Source organism: Myzus persicae, unplaced genomic scaffold (assembly GCF_001856785.1).
Source record: "Myzus persicae strain clone G006 unplaced genomic scaffold, MPER_G0061.0, whole genome shotgun sequence".
Lineage (NCBI taxonomy): Eukaryota > Metazoa > Arthropoda > Insecta > Hemiptera > Aphididae > Myzus > Myzus persicae.
In genome coordinates, this window is record NW_019103603.1 from 579,650 (window position 1) to 607,056 (window position 27,407).

At 27.8% G+C, this 27,407-nt stretch overlaps 2 protein-coding genes across 3 annotated transcripts; one reads left to right on the forward strand and one right to left on the reverse strand.

Moving 5' to 3' along the window:
* Positions 1-710: 710 nt before the first annotated feature.
* Positions 711-21,691, reverse strand: LOC111034879 (calmodulin-lysine N-methyltransferase-like). Of its 2 annotated transcripts, XM_022316285.1 has the most exons (6): positions 21,256-21,391; positions 9,306-9,378; positions 6,925-7,059; positions 5,533-5,803; positions 4,407-4,731; positions 711-1,515 (listed from the first exon to the last, which is right to left on the reverse strand). In XM_022316285.1, coding segments are annotated over exons 1-6 (1,017 nt in total). In that variant the 5' UTR covers positions 21,258-21,391; the 3' UTR covers positions 711-1,304. The 2 variants fall into 2 exon arrangements, with proteins under 2 accessions (XP_022171977.1, XP_022171978.1); XM_022316286.1 differs by lacking the exons at positions 711-1,515; positions 4,407-4,731; positions 5,533-5,803; positions 6,925-7,059; positions 9,306-9,378 and adding exons at positions 18,175-19,462; positions 19,906-20,456 and having other exon boundaries at positions 21,256-21,691.
* Positions 21,692-21,795: 104 nt separating this feature from the next.
* Positions 21,796-26,545, forward strand: LOC111034878 (28S ribosomal protein S29, mitochondrial). The gene is made up of 8 exons (XM_022316284.1): positions 21,796-22,031; positions 22,107-22,320; positions 22,404-22,496; positions 22,563-22,702; positions 22,771-22,931; positions 24,016-24,157; positions 24,254-24,346; positions 26,214-26,545. The coding sequence occupies exons 1-8, from the start codon at positions 21,930-21,932 to the stop codon at positions 26,397-26,399; spliced, it is 1,131 nt and encodes a 376-aa protein (XP_022171976.1). The 5' UTR covers positions 21,796-21,929; the 3' UTR covers positions 26,400-26,545.
* The last annotated feature ends 862 nt before the right edge of the window (positions 26,546-27,407 follow it).

The window sequence follows — 27,407 nt, forward strand, 5'->3', positions numbered from 1 at the left end:
CATATCCACACATCTAAACCTTTATGGTATTTATCCACGAAATCAACGAATGATCAACTTGATATTCCCATCAATAATAAATAAAGAACATATTATAGACATCCAATTATCTAAATTTTATAAAATAATGAACAAATTCAAAATTGTATATATATATATATACCTATACATATATTTATAATACATAATATTTACCAACTAAAGGTACAATGACTAAAGAGTAACAATTAAAATATAAAAATAATAATATGTAAGTAAAAAAGGATTTATTTTGATAAAACATAATTTCAATTTTCGAATTAAAATTTAGAAAAACACGATGTTGTTTATATGTTTATCATATTTTTTTATTCTTCAATACCTAAGCCACTAAATATATATTTTTACATATTAGGTAGTTTGTTTTTCTAAGTTCTAAAATCTTTGGAAATTTCGTTATTCGTAATTTGTCTCCAGTTTAATCATTTATGGTGATTAATAATATAATATGCACTTAAATAAATTTCAGAGAATTTCCGAAAAAGTGCAAAACAAAAGATGATGTGAACCACAAGACTTTTTATTTTTTTTATTTAAGTTATATCTCATAATAATAACGTAACAGAATGAATAAATATCATAAATTCAATTATATCTTGTTAACTGTGTTTTAATTTTTTTCTACCGCTGTAAATAATTTCAATGCAACACACGATAAAACGAATCACGTGCTTTCCCGAACGCTCGTTTGTTACCCAGGGGATACATTAATTTTGTACACGGATCGTAACGTTACGTGGAAAATTTGAAAATTCTGGAATTTGGCACACATCACATCGCAGCAGTGAACGAAAAGCCCCGGTTAATTTAAATGAGAAATATTATACAGCCGTGACTACAAAATATACTGCGTATAGCGTACGCAACTTTTCATTGGACACCCCACTATTGGTTTGCCGCCTCGAAAATCTCATACACCCTTCAGAACGTGTTTTCCATAATACACGCATCAACCTAGTCGTGAAGATCATAATAATGTTATTTTAATATTTTATATTATACATAATCATCAAAAGCCTCAAAATGAATGATTTCGGGCTTTGCCAAACGAACACATTCGAAAAACCATTGTGACGCGTATGTGCGAACTTGTCTTATAATTTGCAGGATTAACATTCGTAAAATATAATACTCATTTTATTAAATTAAATTTAATTTATTGGTCTTAAGCACTAATATTGTAAATAATAAATGCAAGTCCACCGAGTGACTTTGGGGTCTTAAAGATGAGTTGGTCGATTTTATGATTGAAATCAAACCATCCTTCAATCGTCGTCCAAACGTTTTCTACAATTCGATTTTTTAAACTTAGACTTCTTGAATGAAATGGATTCGGTCGATTCGTTCTTTGTCAAAGCGCTTACACTCCCAACTATCTTTTCCTTGAACGTGTGTTCTTTTTCTTTGGTACTCGGCACCTTAATAGCCACAAATTCCTGTACTGGTAACTGGAGATCGATCACCGGTTGCGGTTGTCTGAAAAAAAATGAGTACGAGAATATTAATAACAAAATAGTGGCTTTACCTTGTATTACATTTAACAGTAACTTTAAAGGGAAAAAAACATGAAGTATTTTTAAATACAAATAATGTTATACGAGAAATCCATGGAGCCACTCATTGTAGGGACCGAGTTTTATTAATTTTAAATTTTTATTTACAAAACCATTTCCACAAAGAAGCACGCAGTAAAATATTTAGTTCATATAAAAATCGTTATTCAAAAAAGTCTCTACTTGGTGGATTTAACATATATTTTAACAGAGAAACTTTGAAATAAACAATCTCGCTTGTTAAAGTGAGAATAATAAAGATATAAAATTCCATAATAATAATACTTTTTTTATTATTTTTATACTCATAACAATACTGCTACAGTTTATATTAAATACAATGTAATATAAGCTATTTACCACGGCATATGTTTTTATTATATAGTCGTTCTCGAATAACTGTTAAAACTTTTATATAACTGTATATGATTATTACGAATTATAAAAATATGTTTAGTAATTCTGATTTATAAGGTAAATTTCATCTATACATCATAGACTAGAAAACGTACAAAATAAGAGTCTTACCAGACAGGAAACACATTATAATTATTTGTATAAATGTTTAGAAGATATAACTATATTTCAAACAGTAAAATGTACTTATTCAAAACTGTACCTGTTGTATAAAATACAAATATCGATGAGAAATCCTAGATGTATACTTCTGCTATAGTTTTTACCTTTAAATGTCATTTTATGCGAAAGAAATGTTTAGATGCTGGCTTGTTTATAAACCAAGTCAAACATAAATATTAATAGCATTTTTCGCCTTTTTTTAAGGAACGTGAGTATTTGCCTATTCCGTCATACCCTTCGGTCATCACATGAAATATTTGACGATGATTCTTACTTTTGCGTTTATTCAACCGACACTTTATAAGGTACCAGAACCAGACATTAGTTTTGTTCCATGAAATTCAAGTTTATGTTTCAGAAGCTTACAAAATATTTCCGAATAAATAAAAAATATTAATCGTAAGATACATAGTTTATTCACATGTATACAACTAAAAAAATAAATACTTTATCTGACACGAAAAATTATTGTTTCTAATTTGAGTGAAAACATAATATACCTACCGACTATGAGGTATATTTTACGGACACGAAAATAAGCAAATTGTATATAGGTACCTAATAGCATACTATCTGTAGCGCCAGCAATAATATCTGCGAATAACTATAATAATACACTTTTTTGTTTATTATTAAAAATAACAAGTCAATTAAAATAAAAACATTTAGTATTTATAGGATAAATGATCTGTTATTATGTATAGGACAATCAGTATTTTTTTTCTTGTACAACAAGAAAATAACGGTTCAGTAAAAATTTATAGCACTGTTAATGAAAGTTTTCATTTGTAATTAAATTAGCAAAAATATTTTTTTAACACTTAAGACTATAAAGATAATACATTAATTTTATTGTAAATAAATATAATTTGCATATATCTACTATATTGGGCGATACGTTTAAACAAGAAACACATTTTCTCAATAAACGTTTGTGTTTTAGGAAAATATGTTTTATGTAATTTTTAGTACATTAATAGGTACAGTTTAATAAAATCAACGTTATTTAGTATAAACTGTATAATTGTTTGAGATTATTATTTTTTTTTATGACAACAATACTAAGAAACCAAAATGTGTAATGTAATACTAATGTATACAAATTTAATAATATTCAGTACAAAAAAATAATATTGTTTTGGTACTTAGGTTATTAAGTTCAATTAACTTTAGATGAGTGTAGTACTGCAACATTATTTTACAAAATATATATTCCCCATTATATACAACTTAAAAAAAGGTTGTTAAAAAACAAAAAAAATAAGTGTCAAAGTTCAAATTTTAAATATGTACCTATATAAGAAAATATTTTTTTTTTTAATAGAAACATTGACTAGGTATCACTCAGTATACATAATACCATCAATATTTCATATTAAGAAGTCAGAAAAATTATGAAGTATTAGCTAATCATATTGAAATATTATTTAAAAAATATAAAAATAGATAGACATTTAAATCAAACTATATAATTTTTACTATTTTAGCTTTTAAGTTTTTATGTGATTAGCTTTTATTAAAGGGATTTTTTGTAAATTGTCAGGACTTTAAAACTGCAGATCCAATATTATCATGCTTAACTTCATTTTAAAAAAAAACATCAGTCATACATTCTTATATAGAACCGTTGCATATAGGAAAGTTTGCCGATTGGAGTTTCACTTTCCATAGGAATCGCATAAAATATTATGTACTATTTACTATTTAGTATATATGTAACAAAATATGACGTAAGTGTATTGTAGGAGTATGATATGTTATAAATTATTATAATAATAACATTTATTATAAAACCCAAGACACATTAGAGGACATGTTTTGGTTTGGTCGTTAGACATTGTTGGTCGATTATTTGGAACGTAAATTGTAAATATATATATATATATATATATAATATCTGTTAAATGATTAAAACTAATAGCGTTTTTCGTCTGCCAAAATGGCTTACCACAAACAATGAAAAATTGCTTTGTTTCCAAGCTGCGTACGTGCTAATCCGTAAATATAAAACGAGTGAAGGCTGTGTATATATATAAATATACAATAACAATGGCATTTATATCGTTAAAAAAATGGACCGTGGAGAAACGCGTTCGAAATTCGATTAGATATAATATAATATATTATATACGTGTAAATAATCGAATTGCGTATACATTTTATATCTTGCGAAAAACAAAACAAATAACAATTCGATCCCCAATCTAAACAAATTATAGTTTTCTGCACACTTACATATTTTCCACCCTTTTCCATGATCCAATGCGAGTCGTTTCCGCCATGAACGGTTCGAATTCACCGCGCACCGGAGGCTGAGGAGGATCTCCTGCATCGTCTTCGTCACCATCTTCATCGTCGTCATCAATGTCGTCGCCGGCTTTCTTGTCCGTAGTCTTTTTCCGTTTGGCTTTCGACCCGGTGGTCGGCGCTTTCTTTTTGGTCGCCCCCTTTTCCTTGTTCTTGCCGTCCTTTCCTTTTCCATCCTTTCCCTTGCCGCTCTCTTCTGCTTCCTGTTCAGCCACGCTCAAGAAACCCTCTGCCGGTGGTTCCCAAACCGACTCTAGAACACATGCATCGACATACTAATGAAATAAACAACCTAAGCCACCCCGGTTATTTTATGCGTACAAGATGATTCAGAATCGGAATACATGCATAATTTAAGAATAAAAAGAGGTTGAGTAAATTTGGTAAATAAATCATCTTGTAAATACATAAAATACCATATTAAATAGTGTCTTTCCGGGTGTACGGTAAACCTACCTACATATAAAACTGTGTCCAGAAGATATTTTGGAAATTAATATTTGTTCTCGTGTACAAGTCTGAGACAGCCAATTACGTATTTCTTTTTTTTAAATATTGCGCATAATGTGGTGTTCCAAAATATAATTTGTTCTTAAATTTTAAAACCAAGGCTCACGAAGAAGAACATATGGGAGTATTACTGTGCGTTAGTGTTACTTTACAAGGCTTAAAGTGAGAAAAAATTCCAGGGGGAGAGAACGAATGTCTCCATAATATAGTTTTAAGCATTAAATATATAATTTTTTCTATACATCTAATTTTTATTATGTAATTTACAAATAGTGATTGTGTAAACATACTCATCCCACTTTTCATTCTGAACAATGTTCAAATTCGTAATTTATTTCATATATAATTTAAACAACAAATAATGTTATATTTTTAAAGGTGACGTTAAAAGAGATGTTTTTACCGGCCATCCGTGATAGGGGACTGAGTCTCCCTTGTCCCCCCCCCCACAATTTAACCCCTGGTTATATATTGATAAAAGAAAAAAAGACAAATACGGAAAGACATCATCGGATGTATATTATATCAAACTTGTAGCACTGACCTCCGGTCTCGGTGTTCCAGTAGTACATCAGGTCTGAACCATCGTCAGTCCTGGATTGGTGCCAGACGTATTCGGGCTTAGGTGCCGGCACTGGTTTGATGGAAACGGGCATGTTGTTCTTTGAATAGCTGATGTTTACGTGTGGCCCTGTCGGCTGCGTAGTCATTATGTAAGGCGTAGGACGTATACATAAGCCCTTCTCCTTGATCAGCACTTGTGACGAATAATCAGGATTGTTCTGTATGTCGTTGTAGTACGCTTTCATTGCATTCTGTATTTATAATACAATATTAGGGGCAAAAAAAAAAATGATATTTAGTCGAAAAAAAACCAAACACTACGTATTCTAACCACTTCTACATTTACGGAATTGTTCCAATACTATAGTTACAACCCGCCAATAAGGAAAAAATAGAGTTTCATAACGAAGTTTGACAAAATTGAAAAAGTATGTACGTGTAATACAGAGATCCCATAATAAATACCATGTCATGATGAGCATATTATAAGGTGTACTAGTTAATTTGTTTTTAATACCTATATATAGTATATACATATGTAAACGTCACTTTTATTACTCCGTATAATACACAAGTGAATATCCATCATATAATATTATGAAACAATACATCCCGCGAAGAAGTGCCCGGAAGGCGACGCATGATATTACATAAGTTATGAAAAGAAATTCTTTAAAAGCTGATCCAACGATTTTTATTATTCTAAATAATATCTAGAATAGGAACTTTAAACATTTTGTTTTCCTACATTTTACCTTTTGGGAATGCTCGTCTAAGCTCGTTGCCCAGTAATTCTTGTCCATTGACAATGATTACAATCACGAAAGTCGTGTCATATTTTGCAGCGGAAATTATGGAAGAAATGAAAACAAAATGTATTACTTTAGGTATTATACTGTAGAATATAAAAAATAAAATAAAAACTGTAGGCGTTATTTGGAGTTCTATGCTATACCCTTTCAAAAATTCAAATTCTTGGAAAATATTTTTTTACTTTTTTTAAATTTAATAAAAACAAAATTTGTACATTTCCGGTTTGGTAGTGTACGTTAGTTGGCATATAACACAATAAAATAGCTTTAAAGTAAAAAAAAAAATTACGATAAAAAGTTGAGAAGTTTTGATGATTCGACAGAAAATATAAGGTAAGTTAAGTTTTGTTTTAAAAGAAGCTGAATGCCACTAACTAAAAATAAAAAGTTAAACCCACCCACTAAAGGAGTTTTTTCACATATAAAGGTATAATATACCATCGTATGACGTCGGCCGGTCACTTCTACATAGCGCACATTGTACCTACGTATATTATACCAAATGTAAAATATAATAAGAATTGTAATAGGTTGGTTGATTATTATATATTTATAAATACCTGTTCCATCCGTTTCATGTCCATTTCCATTTTTTGTTCTTCTTTCCGTTCGATGGCACTATTTTTTTTAATGTCCACCAACCGTTTGGCCACGCTACTTTGGTGCCGTTTACCATTTTCATGAAATTGAATACTCTATCAAGCCAAAAAAGATTTATTAAAATTTATTCAAAAATATATAGACATATTAATATGATATTGTACGATTCCCAGACCCCACTGGTAGATGATGGTAAGTACTAATAGCATAAAGATTAATACATAACAAAATGCTTAATATGTAATATTAATGACATAATATTATTTAAAATTAAACTTTTTTCTCGACAGTTTTATTCAATTTTTATAAGACCTTTGTGACTTTTTTGACCCTCACTGACAATCTGTATTTGTCGATATGGCTCAAATAAATCACAGAAAAAAAGCCTAGAAAAAAAAATAAGCATAAATTTGAACCCATGTATACTCTACTCCTAATTAGTAATTAGTAATAATATTATCGTGTGGCGTGTTCCTATAACAAAATATAATATATTATAATGAAAATAATGTCATAAATTATTATCATGTGTAATTTTTGTATAAATGTAGTATTTACCTAAGATGTTATACATATACCCCTGATGTTTTTAGACTTATGATACGCAGTATATTTATTATGTATAGATGAGTTCATATTTATATTTAAATTTGTTTTGCTATTACAAGTTGCATGTTTTTATATATAATTAATATAGTTAAGCATAAGCCATATTCAGACATAAAATTATTTATATTTGAAATTTTTCATTAAATCAATAGGTTAAAAAACGTTTCTTATTAGTTCAGTATCCGTATATAAAATTGTCTATATTAGCTATGACAATTTATGAATTATTAATTACAAATTAGGAATGTAGTATAGGTGTATGTGTTCACATCTATATTTAATTTTTTTCTGGGCTTTTTTTTTCATGTACCTGTTCAAACACACTAAATAATGAGCGCACACAAATTGCCTCCCTTGAACTTGTTTTTAAATTTAAAAAGAACTTTACTCGAATTGCCTCTCGATTTCAAAGATATCATTCACTTGAATTGCCTCCTATTTTAGGTTGTGACCCCCTTAACCTGGAATCGCTTACGATAACTGTAATTTATCGATTTCCAGTTAAAATCACAAACAATAAGTTTTTTTAAAATTAAAAACAATCATTAGTAGAGCATACAGCCAATATAAAAGGATATAAAAGTTAGGTTATTAGGACTTAGGTTAGTCTTTATATTTTAAGAAATATTAATTAATTAAATTAATTGAGTACCTAATAAGTCAATGTCGATTGATTTAATGTCAATTAAAGCTAATAAATAACTAGAAATCTTTTAGTAAATAAACTGTATCAAAAATTTCAGAATAAAAATTTTAAAAATGTAATATACTTACACAGAAGTAATAATTAATAATAATACAAAAATGATCAATAAACAACTATATTAAGTGGCTTGGAGAGGCGTGGTCAAACGCTCAATCTGCGGAAACGCTCCGAGTGTAAGTAGTAATAAGTACGTACTGGCTGGCGTTGATAACTCTCGGACGGATGACCACCCGGAATTTTTAACAACAAAATCCTTGCCACACATACAATACGTACAACTAATAACTATAGATGCTGGGATTTAGTTCAATAAAAAAAAAAAAAATTAAAATTAATACCCAATATAATAATTAATCAATAAAAAGATATTTGGTAATTTAATATATATCTACAGTTGTAAATATTATATTATACATTTAATATATTATGAATCAATCATAATTTATACTTGATTCATAAATTTCACTAAAATATAACACTTGTATACATAATATATTGTGTTATAAGTTATAATTTATAATTGTACATATATTGTTTTATATTGAGTCAATTGGTAGTTAATTATATACAGTAGAGTTTAAAAAGTATATAAGTAAAAAGGTATAATTATATGCCTATAAAAAGGTATATACGACATTTATTCAAAAATTACAAGAGTTTAAAAATAATTGTATAATAAGTCAATACAAAACAGGTGGTAGTACCAATAATTAATCAATACAAAAATATATGATGATATAATTACATTTAATAAGAAAAAAATTTGTTATAACGTTGCTTAGATTTATATTATTTAGCCAAAATGTTTAGGACCACTTATACATTTATAACCTGCCCATTGGGAGGCAACTAGTACTTAGTAGTAGACAATTTTCCTTTACGATAAAATTTAGGGTACTTCAAGAAGCAACTTATGTATATAGTCGGGAGAAAACTAGTATATGCACCTCAATTTGAGGGTCACCTAAATAATAGTATACTGTAGACCTACATATAATACTAATTATAAATGGTATTTGTACTCACAGGTTTGTTATCTGCAATCCAACATTTGCAAAAGTCGCAAAATTTCTTGCCAGTAGATTTCCAAAACTCTGTCCTACAGAAACATATGCATTCATCAATAACACATCGTAAAATCTGATACGTTGTACGGTTTATTTTTAACACATTATATTTTATTACACATAGTCACAGTTCAACACTATTTTCAGTTTATAATAGTTCAAATACTGCATATGGCTGCTTTCGAGTTTTAAAAAATTAAAAAGATCGTTAACATTTTAAGACACAACTAGGTATAATTAAATGTATTGAGAAATAGTTCTACTTTTAAGTATTTAGATTAGTTTATTACTTTACATTATGATTTTTTAATATATTTCATTGATATTTATAGTTGCTATTTTATTTGAACAACTCTTGAATTTTCCAGAAAACACCACATTTAAATTACAATAACATAGACTAAGACTATTGTCGTTATTTTAAAGAATTATTTGTAGTTAATTTATCATATTAAATATAAAAACAGATGACAGCAGCCATAAGTAAATTGAGTAAGTCAGTTTGAGTATGGTATACATTAGGTTTACCCATACCTACATACTTCCATATTTTAATCTTGTACTTCAATAGTAATTTATAATATTATATAATATTATGTGCCTAATACCAATACCTACTAAATACCTACTATAATTACCTAGTATATAATATATGTAATAATACAAAGTTTATACTAGAGTATTTCAACTGTTGATACCCGTATCTATATATTAAAGTTGTCTTTGGTAATTACCGAACATACCACGCTTTGGTAAATACTGAAAACACCGTACCTCGGTAATCGGTAGGTATTTTCAATGAATTTAGAAGTGTTTCAACATAGGACAATTTAACGTCTATTTCAAAAATTATTTTTCTAATTATTATGATTATTGATTACCTCTATACATTTTAAGCTATTTTCAGTAACAACCGAGTCCCGGTATTCAAAAATACAGCCAGCTCTAGTATCCACTCGTGTATAGTAAACCATTATGCCATTATGCCATTATGTAAATTATATAAAAGGATTTAATAATGAACCAAATAAAAATATATAAATCAAAATTTGATTACCATTGATTGATTATTATAATTCATTAGTAATCCCTCAGTTGTTTTCTTTGAGGTTTTTAAGGTATAGTCAGCTAGTCTGTAATACTGACCTTTTAAATTACAGACATAACCAACCATAGAGTCTGCATTACAAAGTTTACTTCAAAGGAAGTCATAAATATCATATATTTACATAATGTAGGATAAGCCTAAGAACATGTAAATAATTCAAAACATAAATCTAAAGCTAGAACTCAATGATGGCGTACTTATCTCCAAAGTAAAGGTTGATGTCACCATAACGTATTAGAGCCAATTTTATTCCAAACTCATCTTATATACAAATCCTCTAATCAACCACCTTAATGTGTCTCTCGACAGCAGCCAAAAGTTTCAAGTCAGCGTAAACAAAACAAATTTCTACTTTGACTTTAAACAAGTTAAAAATGATAAATAACCCGTTAATAGGTATTCCATTTTCTCACTGATGACACATTCTGTCGTCATATTATGTTTTTATGCAATTTATCCAATTTATTTACATATTGTACACATTCCTAGCTTAGATAGTATTATTATTTATAAAATGAATTGGGTTGCCAATGATTAAAAAATAGCAACTGCAGTTAATAATTACTGTATAGAATAATATATTACGCAAATATTGTACATATACTAACACATACATACGTACCGAACTACTGGCTACTAATAGTATTATCGAACTATTCATATGTTTCATTATTTTATTTTATGTTACGTAAGTTGTATTATTTCAAAATTAAGAATGATTTGCAGAAAATTCAGCTGTCGTAATTTAAATCACATAATAAAATTATCCATAGTGGCTCTAAACTGAAATATACCGAATTTTTAGTTGAGCTGAATGCTGAGAGTTATTCAATATAATAATACGGGGGCTAGTATTGTACATCATTTACCTATTCCAGGGTTCCAGAATTAAAGTAAAATTACATTACGAAAGGTAGGTAAATGTAGGTAGGTATAATAAAATAATAGGTGTGCAATATGGTAATTGCGCCAATATTTGAAACGGATGTTAAACCCACGCAGAGATTATTACAGCGTGTATTACATATATGGAGCAAATGGAGTATCCTTCGTCTGCAGTATTCGAGTATATTTAACGCGAATATAATAATATTATACAAGGAGCAAAAAGCTTTCGTTCTTTATTCGCATTGTGTACCTAAAGCGTCTAAGCATTGTTTTCATCGGTATTGTATAATAACTAATAATACGCTGATGTAACAATGAAACATAGGTTATTGATATATAGATATAGGTTTTTTGATCACAAAAATATATCATATAGGTATTGTGTGTACCTACGCTCTTGTTATATCTGAATACGACGATACAAATAAACGTATTATATTCAGTAACGAACTAGATGATTTGTCGTCGTAATCCGCAACGAACACTATTTTATCCCGAATCCTGGATATTGTGCCAACGAGCAAGCACGCAGATCTCGCTGTATATATATAATATATATACCTATTTTATATAATAAAATATTATTGTATACAATGATGTACTTTCAGGCTTTAACTATCATACCATATTAATGACGTATTTCGTACGTAGAAACAGTAGGATGGTATAGGAAGCCTTATAAGGTATATCGGGTGTTTCGAAAAAGTCCGTAAAAAATATTTAGGTAGGTATCATACGGCTGTATAGGTAAAGTCAATGTAATACCTATTATAAAATATTATTAGCCTTTGCTGCTGATGTTAAATATATAAAGATCAATAAAAAAAAAAATTATTACAATGAATTGAATCCCATGTCTATATAATAATTTACAAATATATGTGTACCATAACCGAAATATCGGCAAAGCTTAAGGCACCATATAATATTCTGATGACGAGCTGTAGACATTTATGCAGCCCCGAGCGCTGATAGGATAATTGTTGTACCTAACTAGTCGAAAGACTGAAGTTTATGTCGTATACGTACTTAGATAAATCTTACGCGTTACACTGCAACGTCCAATGTACGAAGTGCATAAGGACTCACAAATACGTTAACATAGATATATAGAGTGGTAATATTGCTGCAGGAATGTATTTGCTAGTTGATAAATATACCAAAGTTATGTAACTTTACTATGTTTAATACTATAATATAATATATATATATATATATATATAATTTACACATTTAATGCATGCTACTTATATATTATACATTTATAGTGGATTTCATGAGGATTCTTAACTAAATATGTACAGTCATATGGTTTCGGTGTAGTGACCATTATTGTTCTAACAACATTAAAATAGTGATTATTCGTTGGCTCCCTCCCCCAAAATATGAATATCTATACAGTATGTATAATGTATACATATATATATATATATTATGTGTTATATTAGTTTTTACAAAAATCAATTTAATGTTTAATATAAATAATATCAGTTTAATTTCACAAAACATGATTAACATTGGTGCTCGACAAATATGAAAAAGGTTTGCCTACATTAAAAACAATATTATATAAGTTTGGTCCACCATACAAAATGGCGACGTTTTTAGACAAAAAAAAAAAATAAGAAGAATAACCTACTCTGAAGTGGGGTAGTTGCACGTGTACATGTATATATGCGTACAGTAAATATATAGACGTAAGTACGATGAGGGTACATATAAATATAATGTGTTTAAAAATGACACATTGATGTATTACCTATTATTATACCTATATGTTGTATTCAAATTACGATGACCATCGGCAATATTATTATACTGCTGTAGAAGCGGCCGGCGGGGAAGAAGGGATAGGCGTTTGACTAAAATTAACGATCCGGCAGCCGACTAGCAATCGATACGTATACCTACATATGATTTGGCGGACGTCGTTGCTAATAGAGGGCATTTAGCCTGTGGGGGCACAACCGATGATCTAAATAAGGAATCTAGTCTAATACGCGGCGATTGGCAATCTCCGAGACTAACCATTTTGTGACCGTTCCAAAAAGAAAACAAGAAAAGCCGTTTAGGCACATAATATTAATAGAACATTATAAGCATACGTCCGGACTATATAAAGTTTAAAAAAAAATAAACATAAACAAATGAAAAAAAATCTTTTGTATACAACGCGATATAATATGCCATAATATTAATATCGGAGCATCATATACTGATAAACCTAGGTAAATATACAACTTCGTTAATTATTAGAGTAGTTCATAGTTGTACGATTTAACGTACTATCAAAATTCGAGTATATACAACACTTTTTTTTTTACTATAAGAAATATACAATCTGTACCCCGAGACACAATACGAATATGGGTTAATTTATACAGTGACATGAAATGAGTTGTTGGAAGGAGCCACCCAGTAGTGACACTTCCTATTGGCTTTATAAATATTATACTAAAAGTAAAAAAGTTAACCATAAAAAAAATATCAGAAAAAACGGACGTCCGCAATGGTTTCTATTTCTCTCGACGGTGCCAAAAATCATAAAAAAAATAAATAAATAAACAAATAATCATAAATATCTTCCGATGTCTGACCACTGCCCGCGAACGTAGGACCTTTTTAATTACAATATTTATTATAGCCATTAATATTTATAGCCAGCATCGTATGTACGTCGGCCTCGTCCTATAGCTGGCGACGGCCGACGTAACGCCAACATACTCGATGACGGCGTAAATTATTACAATAATATATTATATTATACACTATAAATCTATGATATTACTAAAACATACCATACCTACTTATCAGGGATGGAACTATGGGAGTATCCGAATATACCTATACATGGAATCCAAATACTCTGGATTTAAGGAATCTAAATAATATGTATTTTAGATTTTTCTATACAAATAAATAACGTAAAAATCAATAGATATTATGCTATATATTATTATTTATTATATATTTTATACTTATAATTGATTATACTCTTCAGAAATTGAAAATAACACATTATCACACTCGAGTAGATTTTAATATTTTATATAATTCACAATAAATGTAAATATTATATATTTTTCGGTAATTTTAAAAATAATCAAAAATAAATACATAAATTATAAAAACGGTGAAATTAGGTAACCGATCGGTAGTACAATAGTGTACCTCGTCATTGAGTAGGTTTGTAACTTAAACGGATGTGTAGTGTGTTAAATTTGGATTCAATGATAAATCGTTGCATCCGAAAACAATTCTGAGAGGAGACTGTAAGCCTAATCGAATTCATAAATAATTTTTATATTTTCCCTTGTATACCTTTATGAAAGAAAACATGTCACAAACAATACTTTATGACTGATCAGATACTGAAACTAAGATTGAAAAATGAAAATATTTTGCCCCCCTCCCCTGAAAAAATTTCTGGGGACATTCTTGCAGCTATCTACGATTATTTGTTTTTAAGTTATTTATATTACACTACATTATTAGTATACTGTTACTTATTGTCACACATTTACAACACAACAAAATCAATTTTGTTGGAAACTGGTTTTGAGGTAAAATCCCAGTTTTTATTTTATTTTTTATTATTTTTGTTTTCCTCGATTATTTTGAAAAATACTAGGAGTGTTCAATTTCAATCTCACAAAAGTAACAACTAGTTACAATTTTCCATTAGAAGAAGCTCTCACAAAGTGGAAGATAGAAACATTTTTTCTACTAAACTATGGTGTATACAGACAAAACAAACCCACACATGATTATTAAATCAATACATTCATCGTTTCGCTCAGAATCTAAAATGTAATATTGAATGATTTTTCACTGAGACAATCAAGGCAATTTACCTATAACATCAACTACGTATCTATAATTAAATAAAAGTTGACGATTGTGTAAACCATCTCAAAAATTTCAAGTCAATATATAGGTTTGTTTTATTTTCAGATTTCAGTTCAATATAATAGTCATATATACATGCATAAAGTACGTCTGCATTTGTATAGGCAGCTCATTGACAAGACGAGTTGAAGCTAGGGGCTAAGGACCAACCCTCTACAAAGTGGGAAGTTGTATAAAATATACACTCATTTTTTTAAACTACATCTAGCCCAGCTTCTACAGAATGTTTATCCCAGCTACGCTTTGCCTGTTCTCACATATAAATCTCACTCAATGTGTATGTATAAAGTAGTAGCACAACGAAAGGGTTGGATTACCGGTAGACCCCCCTCCCGTAGCTGTAGAATGGTACTTTTTTGTTATTATCAACCAAAGACCTTAAGTAATAATTAATATTTATTATTATGCTTAATATTATGATCATCAATGGTAAGCAGCTATATATAAATATATAATATACAGTTGTATGCATAAACATATTATACAAGCGTTTTTTTGGATTAGAAAGAACGTTGTACACTTGAATTATTGCACTTACATGCTAAATTAAATATTTAAAAAAAAATTTCATAGTATCATTTGCACATTTGTAACCCACGTTAAAATATATTTACTGTTTTAGCGACTTCGAATTGAAAACAAAATACGAGTATGTATAATAGCATTTACACTGGGTGGCACGTACATTTTTACGGTCGGATATAAACTTCATAGAGACTTATCAACGGGTCAAGTATATCATAGTCTGTTATTACGCACGGAGACACCGCATATTATACATATTACATAAAGGTAGTACCGTATATCTGTGGCCTATACAGTAGGTACACCTTAATCCTTGGCAATGGATTCTTAAACACAGATGTATGGCAACGAACTACAAAAGCCGATTGGAGATGTTGTCCCTTTGATTAATATTACACTCATGTCAAAACAGTAACCGAATATAACTCTAGTACATTGAAATTCACGCTGCATACCGCACACCCACGGTCTGTTGTCAATCATTGGGAATTCGACGCGAATTGGCAGATTACTTACTCAATTTTTTTTTAAAGATTACTACCATTTATTTTAAATAAAACAGTAACCATGATTTTCCCATAAACCACTTGTGTTATATACGAGCTAAAAATAATCCAAAATCGAAAAAAAATAATAGTAACTATAATATTGTGTATTTGTGTCTTTTTCTTAAAATTTAAATCTAAATCAATTACATTTTACATATCCTATTAACATAATAAAGTTACAAAATTACATGATTTAAAATAGCATTGAGTAACATGGAAAAGTAATTGGAATGAACATCCATTATCCATACAATTTCACTAAAATTAAAATATGCAAAATATGAGTCGAGTATCGAGTAATACAGAGACAAACAATATATTATGTACGTCATGATATTTATTGAGTATAGGTAGTATTGAACAAATTTACCAAGTAGATACGATAGACTTTTTCCTTTAATTATCACATATTTATAATATATTATCTAAGCTAACAGATACATTGATAATAATATATCTAATAAATAAATCACTTCTATTATGAAAATTAATACTATACGATATGAATAATGACTAAACAAGACTAGAATTGTTAGATAAACATATTAAATGGTAACAGTGTAAAAAATAATTGTCTTTTAAAATTATCTACAACAATAATATAAATATATAATATATACCTACATATTAAATATTTTATATATTATTATATAAAGCTAAAGAATACAATATTAATATATTAAAACGTATGTCAAGTTAAAATTATTTCTAGATTGGACCCTAGGTTTTATAATAGCAGTAGCATTATTTTAATATATATTTTGTAAATGTATAATATACCCAATATTATAGTATATGATTAAATTCAATATGTTAAATGTATTGGTGTTTATAATTACTATAATAATAAAATTATATTCACAGGAATTTTACCTATATTAAGAAATTTAAAAGATGTTTACAAAATTTAGTACACAGTCTACTATAATAAAGCAAAAAAAAATATATATATATTAATAAATAGGAACATAAATTTAAATATAATTAATAGTGAAGGCATCTGGTATAAAGTATATAACAAAATTATAAATATTTTTTTTAATACTATGTACTAGCCTTGTATGCTACTTGCTGAAATGTGTTGCATGTTATGCCCAATATATACCAATAAATTGAAAGCTCATTGGATGTTTTATTTTATTTAATACATGGTATTTTTGTATCGATTAAGAAAGCTTCTAACATATTTTACTTTAATGCATTCACTTTTGCAACTATTCTTCTTGTAATGGGTGATATAACATAATTATTGCTCTGGGTGTTTTAATTCCATACTTAATTTAATGTCTCCATTAAAATTCAATTGTTCGAGTCTACTCTCTTATTGATTTTGTTTACTTATCAGTCTTATTCTTTACAGACAAAAGTAATTTTGAATTTTTTATTGAGCTACAAATTCACATGGAGTGCACATGTTTAATTTCAGCACAAATGGTTTTGTGGTACGTAGCTACAAGACAAGTACCAATACAATATACTACATAATAGCTACCTTACAGTGACAAATTATTAAAACTTAATAAACTAGAATTTTCTTTGAAACAAAAGTAATCCCATTAAATTACTTCCCTTGCTTTAGTTATACCTGAGAATATTATTTAAATTGCAATTAAGTGTCAATGAATAAACATATAGTGATAAATGTATAAGAAATGTGTGTACATTTAAATTACCTACTTATGTTGTTATACATAAATATTTTTTGATATTTTTGATTTATTTATTACATGCATATAAGACTAAACCAAGTCAATAAAACAATATAATATTCAAAATAAATATGCTAATTCAATAGGTATAATTGTGTGAATTAAAACAAACTATAGTAGAGGAACAATGGAGATAAATACTTTAAAAAAATTTACAATGAAGTAAGAAATTAAATTTCAATTATTGGCAACTTTAAGAATAACATATACATTAAATATAATTTGTTTTAATAGAAAATTCGAATAAACCAACACCCTGTTTAAAAGATTTTGTAAGTAAGCTCTAGGAACTCTATTTGATATTAACATTCATGTTTAGGATAGGAATCTTTAAAATTTAATTAAAGTAATGGAACTACACAACAAAAAATAATATCATTTTCAACTTTCTACAATATTTTAAATATAACATGGTTCAGTTTGACTCAGATTGAAAGCATGACATACCTATAAAAATTGTTTTCAAAATTAAAATTTACAAGGTATATTGTATTTTGTGTAGGTAGCCAGGTAAGTAATAGTTTTAAGGAATAATATTTTTAAAAAAATAATAGTAATAAAATCTATAAACAAATACTGAAATGGAACTATTGGATTATAACTACAAAAATCCATGGATGGATCCAACTCCAGAAAATGGTAGTGGAGACTTTATAGTTATTTAACAAACAAAAATCAAAAATCATAACACTTATAAGCCACTGTTTGTGTGGGAGGACTGTATGATAAGAGAAAAAAATACTATGTATTATTATATTTTGTATTGGAATTTTTTCAACGCATTTCTAAATGTTAACTTAATAACAGTATTGTTCAACTAAAATATGAAAGAGTCAAACTCAAAACTTATTTTTTTCACTACAGTAGGAAGGGGGTGGGTAATTGATCTGACTATGCTCTCATATAGATCTGCCATTGGAGACATCATTTAAAACATATTGATGTCCAGAAGTTGATCATTGTTGTGATTTTTTTCAATATAGTAAAGTCAAGTATTTATCTACTGACAATTTTGAATTGTCAGATCCAATATTTTAATACCGATGTACATATATTTTTCTTAATAATTTTATTGAAATTGGCAATCAATAATTTTGGTCGTTTTGGTAATACTTATCAATAATGGATAATGCGAATCAGCATCATACGATGGATTGTAAAGAACCTGTTTGGAATGACGTTCCCATACCAGAGTGTTGTAGTTTTGTTGTACAGTGCATATCAAACCCTCTTGCTGTGCCATGTTTATGAACTCGTACAGAGTAGTCCCTCGTTTTGGTGCTGCAACCAATGCCACTCCACCAAATGATAATGATGCTGCAATAGTATGCACCAAATCGTCACGAGCTTCATCAAAAAACAGGCAATCAGCGGCAAGTACGACATCGTAATGACAAATGTTTGCAGGTCTTTGGTCCCATTTCAACACCTAATCATCGAATGTTACCATTAGTTCCAGAGTAAATTGAAAATTCAAATATTGACTTGTTCATTTCAGGCTACTAAACGTCTTCAAAAGCATGCTTATAAACGAGAAAGAATTCAGATTGTTCCACTACAACTAAGTATTTGATTAACACAAACAAACAGTGAGTATAAAAATTAAATTAAATAAAAAAAAAAGGAGAAAAACAAATGATATATTAGATTTATTTAATCCAAATCCAATATCATTAAATTAAAATAGGTACTAATAATTACAAAAATTGTATAAATATATCAGGTTAATAACAAAAAATTGAAATAATAATAATAATAGGTAATAGAAAAAAGATCAGATTAATACATGTAGATATTAAAGAACAACAAACAAGTCTACATGTATTGGTGTCATTACTTTAATAACAATAGGTAATGTTCATCATAACTAACCGAACAAGTAACTTTGGTTGTGAACACGTTTTTCTCAAGTATACGCTCAACATTGTATACAGAATTTGGATTTCCATCTGTCAAATGAACATCGCTACAAAAACCATATAGAGCAGCCATTATACCAGCCAAACAGCTCATACCACCGCCCAGCTCAAGTACAGTCTTATCTCTGAACGAATCCAGATTTGATAGTACATAATAAGCTAATACTTCTTCAGATGGCCATATACGGACATTTCCCGTATTGTTAAAGCCCATAAGTTCCTCAGGCGTAACAATTATAGGAGATCGACATACAATTGCTGAGAAATTATTGTTTTGAACACATGAAGAATATTTAGACCATTCAGTATTGATGCATTCAATATTAAAGAGATCATAGCTTATTTGTGAAGCAAATATTTGGTCTTGACATTTTTTACTGACTGTATTTGCCAATAATTTCCATCTATTACGTGCACGTTCTTTAGCATTCATTATTCAACATATTATAACTTTTGACTTAAATTAATGTTTTTTTTTTTTGACTAGGTATCACAGAAATTGTCCTGCAATAAACAGGAAAATAAAATAATATTTATAGATAGTACTTGGTACTTTTAATCTAATTATTATCCTGTAAGGTGGGGTTAAATATTTCACAGTAGGTACATCTTGACATATGAAATTAAAAAAGTAGGTACTATTTTAGATACATATAAAACTAATAAAATAATAAAATATATATAATTAAAATATTTGTAAACAATTTAAATTTAAATTTTAAATTTTAAAATAATGAAAAATTGAAAATGTTGTTTCAATAATTTAGAATAAATATGAATATTAGTGGAACCATAAATACTAGGACATTTTATAGTTATTTGGGTCTTGAGAAAATGAATTCTAAAAATTAACAAACTTGTTCTTTAAAATTAAAAGTACCTAAGTACCTACCTAACCTACCACATTTACAATATTACAAGAACTGTATAAGTAGTTGAATACAGTATTTTATTATAATACTAATCAACCTAAATGTAGGTATATCGCTTAACAATACCATAAATTCTAATCGGCTTAGGTATCAATAAATCTTGTATGCCTACTTAAATATTAATACTATTATTTTTCAAAGTCGCTGAAACACAAATACTTTTCAACAATGATAGTTTTTTTAATTTAATTAATAATTTTTTTTTCTAAAAAAAAATTAAATAATGAACTAATGAAAACCTCAATAATACATTATCATATTTTTTTTTTATTGTTAATAGTGTAAATTTCTTAATATTCATAATATTATTATTATTGACATAAGTATCGAGCATATAGTTATTAACGCTAGTGAAAGGAGCTGGTACTTACATTTTTGGTGTATACTGTGTATGTCTGTGAAATAAGTAATAACTAACAGAAAATAAAAAAAACGTACAGTTATTCACATGATTAATTCAATAATACATTATACAAGCAAAAACGTTTTAAAACAAACGTTCAAAAAAACACTAAAGTTTAAAAAAATCACTGCTGCAGATACTTGAAAAATTAGAATATAGGAATTAGGAGGGGCAGAGTAATATTGATATCCTTGCCATGATGGCCAACTTATGATTATGACTTATGATCAAATCCTCCTCACAATGAAAGAATGGTTTTCATATTTTATATACATGATGATGATTTCTTACAATCAATGTGAATTAATAATAACTATATTATTTGTTTGTTACACGAAAGTGAATTTTCTTAGAACACTAACGTTTTTTCTATTAACAATTTCAAAAAAAAATAGAAACCAATTAAGTAGAATCCACCTTGATAAAAATATTATGTTTATCAGATTTATTATCATTTCTTGTCGTTATCAATATTATCATAATTGTAAAAACCACAAGAAGATCAAACACAACACAGAGATTCTAGTCATTCACCAGAAAGCCGGCTTCTTTTGAGATTACATTTTATTGAATAAATCGTAATTTCAAATTTGTTGTAATTAAATGCCATTTAAACAAAGGTGGTTGTGAAGACGAATAAAAATGAGAGCATACAGACGACTTTGTAATTATGCTACAGCGGCAGTAAAACAAGAAACGCAGTATCAGATTCCGACAGCCGCACGCACGGAAAAGAAAAATCCGGTTTGAAATTTTACATTCACATACCTCTTGTATATTGTACCTTTGTATTACTGTTCATTCATTTTCCATTTTTAGGGAGACCATGACAGTCATGATGTATCAAAATTTTACACCATAGATCCTAAAACTGTTAGCAATATATTTCATACTGGTGGTTTGCCAAAACCTTTCACTGAGCAAACCAATATGTTTGCTGAAACTGCGTTGATGATACGAAAGCCAGCTCTGGAAATTATTAACAGTTTGAAATCCACCGATTTCCAGAAACCAGCTGTCCGATATTTACTATGTATCCTTTAAAAATTGTGTTGTTATTTTTGAACTTACTCTTAATACATAGTTGAAACATATTTTCCTTATGTTAATTTATAGATGGCCAGACTGGTAGTGGTAAATCACTCAGCCTTGCTCATATACTCCATTATGCTTATAGCTCAAAATTCATTTTATATCACATCCCTTATGGTATCTATATTGATATTTTGCATTTTATAATGTTCAACATTTTTCTAATAAAACAATTTTTTTTAGTTCCAGTATGGCTTAAATATGATCGTAAAGAAGTCAACTGGTCATCTTCTAAGAACGGCATGGCTGACATACCATTAATAGCAGCTCAGTGGTTAAAACATTTTGTACATCAAAATGGAGCTTTATTAAATGAACTCAATGTAACTATCTTATAAAAAATGTTGTAACTTTATTATTTTATGAATGGATTGTTATTTTATTTCATTAGCTTACTACAAGTCAAGATTATGTTTGGAGTCAACGAGAAACTACACCTAAAGGAACTACACTAAATGAATTAGTAACACATGGCATAAATAGAGCTAAATATGCATGTGATTGTATGGATATACTTCTAAATGAGTTAAAAGCTCACTGTTCAAATAATAAGTAAGCTTATCTTATTAATATATTATAATTTGACTGTTCATAAATCTTATAGTGACTAATGGTAAATATATTTCACATTAATTGCACATTTTAAATGGAGAATTATAGCAGTTGAGCTTGAAACTTCAATTTTTTAAAATTCAAAATAGTTACACAAGTTAAAATAAATCATTAAATATAATTTAAATTTCTTAAATTTTACAAAATGTAAAAAATTGTGGAAATAAAGCTTTTGGCCAGGTAAAATACTATTAAGAGTATTATTATAGTACTACCTTCAATGCATTGAAGTCTTAATACTACTTAATGACTTTGAAAGAGGACCAAAATATAATATACATAAATAACAAATTTTATTAGACTTAATTGCATATTTCTTGTATCAATTATTCATTAAAATTGATTTTAATTTTTTAACAACACTTATTATTATATATATTATATAGGTAACTAACAAGGTATACCTTATTCATACAAAATTATTTTAACATAGTTATTAGTTGTATAGCTTATCATGAAATTGTATTTAATAAAATAAACAACAGTGGTACAGACAAATCTTACTGTTCCTATTCAGAAATCATTACACATTGTTAAGATAAAAAAGCTATTAATCTTAATTTCAAACTTGTAAGCTCATAATTAAAAATATATTAGTTGTCAAGTGTTAACGAAATGTTGATTATCAATTAAATTAAATTTTTTAATTAATTTACTGATGTTTACTTTCATAATAATTCAATAACTTCCAAACCAATGTGAATAAATACTACATCATTTTACAGAATTTTTGAATATGAAGGTTTGACAATATAATATTGAATCTTAATTCTCAAATTATTTTAGTTATTACATAATTTGAGGGACTGTTTAAAATTATTACTTTTAGTGATTACTAAATTAAAAATTTTAATATAACTTGTAATTATAAATTTATTTGTAATGTATACCTTCGAGTAGGTTACTCGGACATATAATTAAATTATTTTATAAAAAATAATAATTTTTTTAATATAATTTATTGAATAATCATGTATTATAGATATATAATTCGATTTTAAATTTACAATAATTATAATTTTAGGTGCAAAATGTTAGTGGCAATTGATGGATTTAATGCATTCTTCAATGAGAAAACCGACTTGAAAACAGAAGACAGGGTTAAAGTAACTCCACAACAAATCACTATGGTCCAAACAGGATTATCAGCCGTTCTTTCTGATTGGGTAATGTATACTATGTTGAATATAAAATATAAACAATAGCATACATTTGCTATTATAATATGTTAAATAATTAATTGTGCTATACTGCTATTCCAGAATAATGGTGCAATAGTTATGGTCACATCGCCTAGAGCTGCTTTAAACACAAGAAGAGAGTCTCATTTACCACTTTACCTCATTGGCCGACAAGTAAGACAGTATCTTGTTATTTTTTTTTTTTTTTTTGTATAGTTGTTTAAATAATTGTATTAAATTAAAGAATTGTAATTAAAATAAAGTACTGAAAAAGAAGTTAGAAATGACACACATTTCTATTATATTTATGATTTTAGATTATAAATAATAATATAACGATAAATCATTACATTAAGAAATATAAACTATTTTGTGTATTTAGTGATTTGCACTATTATACAAATTGAAAAGCCACATTACATTCATAGGCGGAGATCCTTTGAAATATTGAGGGGGGCTTAAATAGTTGGTAGCAAACAAATCCGTGGGTGCTTTGCCCTCACACCCCTAACACTTTTTTTATATTTATAATAACTCATTAAAATAATTAAAAATTCTCATTATTATACCTACTAATTAGAATACTCACAAAAAAGGAAAAATGATTAAAATACAATTGCCATTTTTAACTTAATTGTATTAACCTATTACACTTTTTTTCAAATATATTTAAAATAGTGTCATTTAAAGTAACGATTTAGTTTTATCTTTTTCAATGTATATAATAGCCAGAATAGCTCACTATGATATCAGGCATCAGCCTAGTTATTATTGTTTCTCGTGAAATAACAACAGTAAGAAATACTAGTCCTTATTAATTATTAAATATAGTTTTTGGATCCAAACAAAAACAAATTTACATATAAATTTGATGTAAAATTCTTATTTTTTACAATTTAGGTATTTATTTAATATTAATAATAATAAATTATCCCTAAAACATTCTGTAGTCTGTATAAAAGTACATTTTGTTTCTTAAATATTTAGAGGGGCTTTAACTTCAAATTATTTATTTTTTAGGGGGGGGCTAAGTCCCCGTAAGCCCCCCCCCCCCCCGATCTCCGCCTATGATTACATTCAAACTTTCTGATTGTTTAGAAACTACCAAAGTACATTAAGTTATTCAATAGTATTTCATAATATTTGAGTATTGAATAGTTCATAATTCAAATAATATTCTGCCGATTTAATAGTTGAAATATGATACTTACAGTGGCCGTCTCTAATTTTCAATTAAGTGGTATTTATTCAATATTGGTTTTTAATTAGTGCTGGGACTCGATTGCTATGCATTTCAATGTTTTTTCCTTTAATTTGAATTGATTGGTTGTCATATTTTTCCATAATTTGGTTCATTCTTGATTAAATAGAACAACTTTTTTCGCATATTTCATAGTATATATAATTTCACATTAAGATTTTTGAGAATTGTGTAAATTTTAAATCACATTTGTTTATTTAAGAAATGACCATAGTTATTGAGTTATTTACCAAATATCTGATTTTAGTTGGACAACCAATGGAATTATCCACACATTATTTTTTGTTTTCTTATGACAAGTTTTATTCAATATAAATCCATGATTTGTTCCTATCACTTTTTGTTAATATTTGAAAATTGGAGAAAATACATCATTATATAATTTAATATTCAATGTAATAATAGCTTATTATTATAAATAATAAATGATTACTAATTATTAGTTTCGGTTTCAATTAGTTTCTGATTTGTATGTAAAAAATATATAATGTTATATAGGAATAAAATAAAATGTTTTTGCACATTTTGGTCATTATAATGCTTATTTTAATTTTTTATTGCATATAAATCCTATCCCTGGTCCTCACACTTACGAAAATTACTGAGAAATGTGTAACTAGACACATGTTAAAAATAAATAAAACATCATTACCTGTACCACCAGTCACCAATATATCAGTGGTGTGTAATGTATGTAAGCAGTTATTAATTTAGTTTTTTAGTTTTTCTCAGCTATATTATGTATTATTGTGTACTTATAATTTTATCATATATTTCCAGGGATTTGAACATATAGATCCATTCATTCCAGTGATGGTTCCTGAACTTTCTACTGTGGAATTTAATAACATGTTAGATTATTATGAAGAAAAAAGATGGTTACAAAAATCTGGTGGCAGAAAGGAGCTTGAATTCCTAACTTCCAAACTACCTGCTGATTTAATGGCTCGATGTGCACCATTGTAGTATATATTCTTTGTTTCTCGTTATTATTTAAGTAGGATAGACTTTTGAGTACTTTTCTTAAAAATTGATTTTTATGGCAATGTAGTTATACATTATCATACAAATTTGTCGTATTAAAAAATAAATACAATTTGGAATTTATAAAACAATACTAATTTATATCATTTTTGAAAATCATAACCTTTTCTATTTTGTTTCTATCCTTTATATTGATATTTTCTGATTTTATTTATACATATTATTGGAAATAATTATTAATGACAGCTTGCTGGGCTCATTAGATATAAGCATTAAATATATTATCTTCACTGGTTGTGCAAATTCACATGCTACATCAACTGATTTTAAAATTATTTATAACATACCTATCAATGTAAAAACAACTTTTACAGTTGTACTTGATTATTAATCATTTAATTTATATTTTAAAGATTTCAAATTTTAAACTCTGTTATAGTGATGTGTATTGTTAATTGTATACTATACTTGCATAACTAAGACTTACAAGCATCTATAAAATATAATAAATTTAAAAAAATAATAAAATGCTAATTAAAACAAGAGTTAATTCAACTGTCAAGTCATTCTGTTACACCTTGTATTGATAGTTTATAACCCCCATATTTAGTAAGTGAGCCCTACATCAAATGCTATGAATTTATTAGCTACCTATAAATTATAAACAATCTATATTCTGCGGCCTGTGCTCCATTACTTATTATTTTTCCATTTCTCCTTCCTTATAAATGTCAATTGATAAAGTATTTTAGATAATATTTAATTTAAATGTATACCTCATACAAGTTGCACACATAATATCAAATAAGAAAAACAAATTCAACTTCATTGAAAAGATCAATGTAATAAATGTGTTAAATTTGAATCCAACGAGCAGTCATGGTATGTTATTTCCTGTGATGTATTACCACTATGATACCTAACCTGTGCAGGGGTAAGTCCGTGGTAAGGGTGTCATATCCCCATTTTCGATTATTTTTCTCACATAAA

Coding starts and splice junctions, on each gene's coding strand:
- LOC111034879 (XM_022316285.1), bottom strand. Junction 5,804..6,924: donor ACATGAAACGGATGGAACAG/GTATTTATAAAT, acceptor TTATAAATACAG/AATGCAATGAAAGCGTACTA. Junction 1,516..4,406: donor TGGAAAAGGGTGGAAAATAT/GTAAGTGTGCAG, acceptor ATTTTTTTTCAG/ACAACCGCAACCGGTGATCG.
- LOC111034878 (XM_022316284.1), top strand. CDS start 21,930: ATGAGAGCATACAGACGACTTTGTAATTATGCTACAGCGGCAGTAAAA. Junction 22,032..22,106: donor GCACGGAAAAGAAAAATCCG/GTTTGAAATTTT, acceptor TTCCATTTTTAG/GGAGACCATGACAGTCATGA. Junction 24,158..24,253: donor CAGCCGTTCTTTCTGATTGG/GTAATGTATACT, acceptor CTGCTATTCCAG/AATAATGGTGCAATAGTTAT.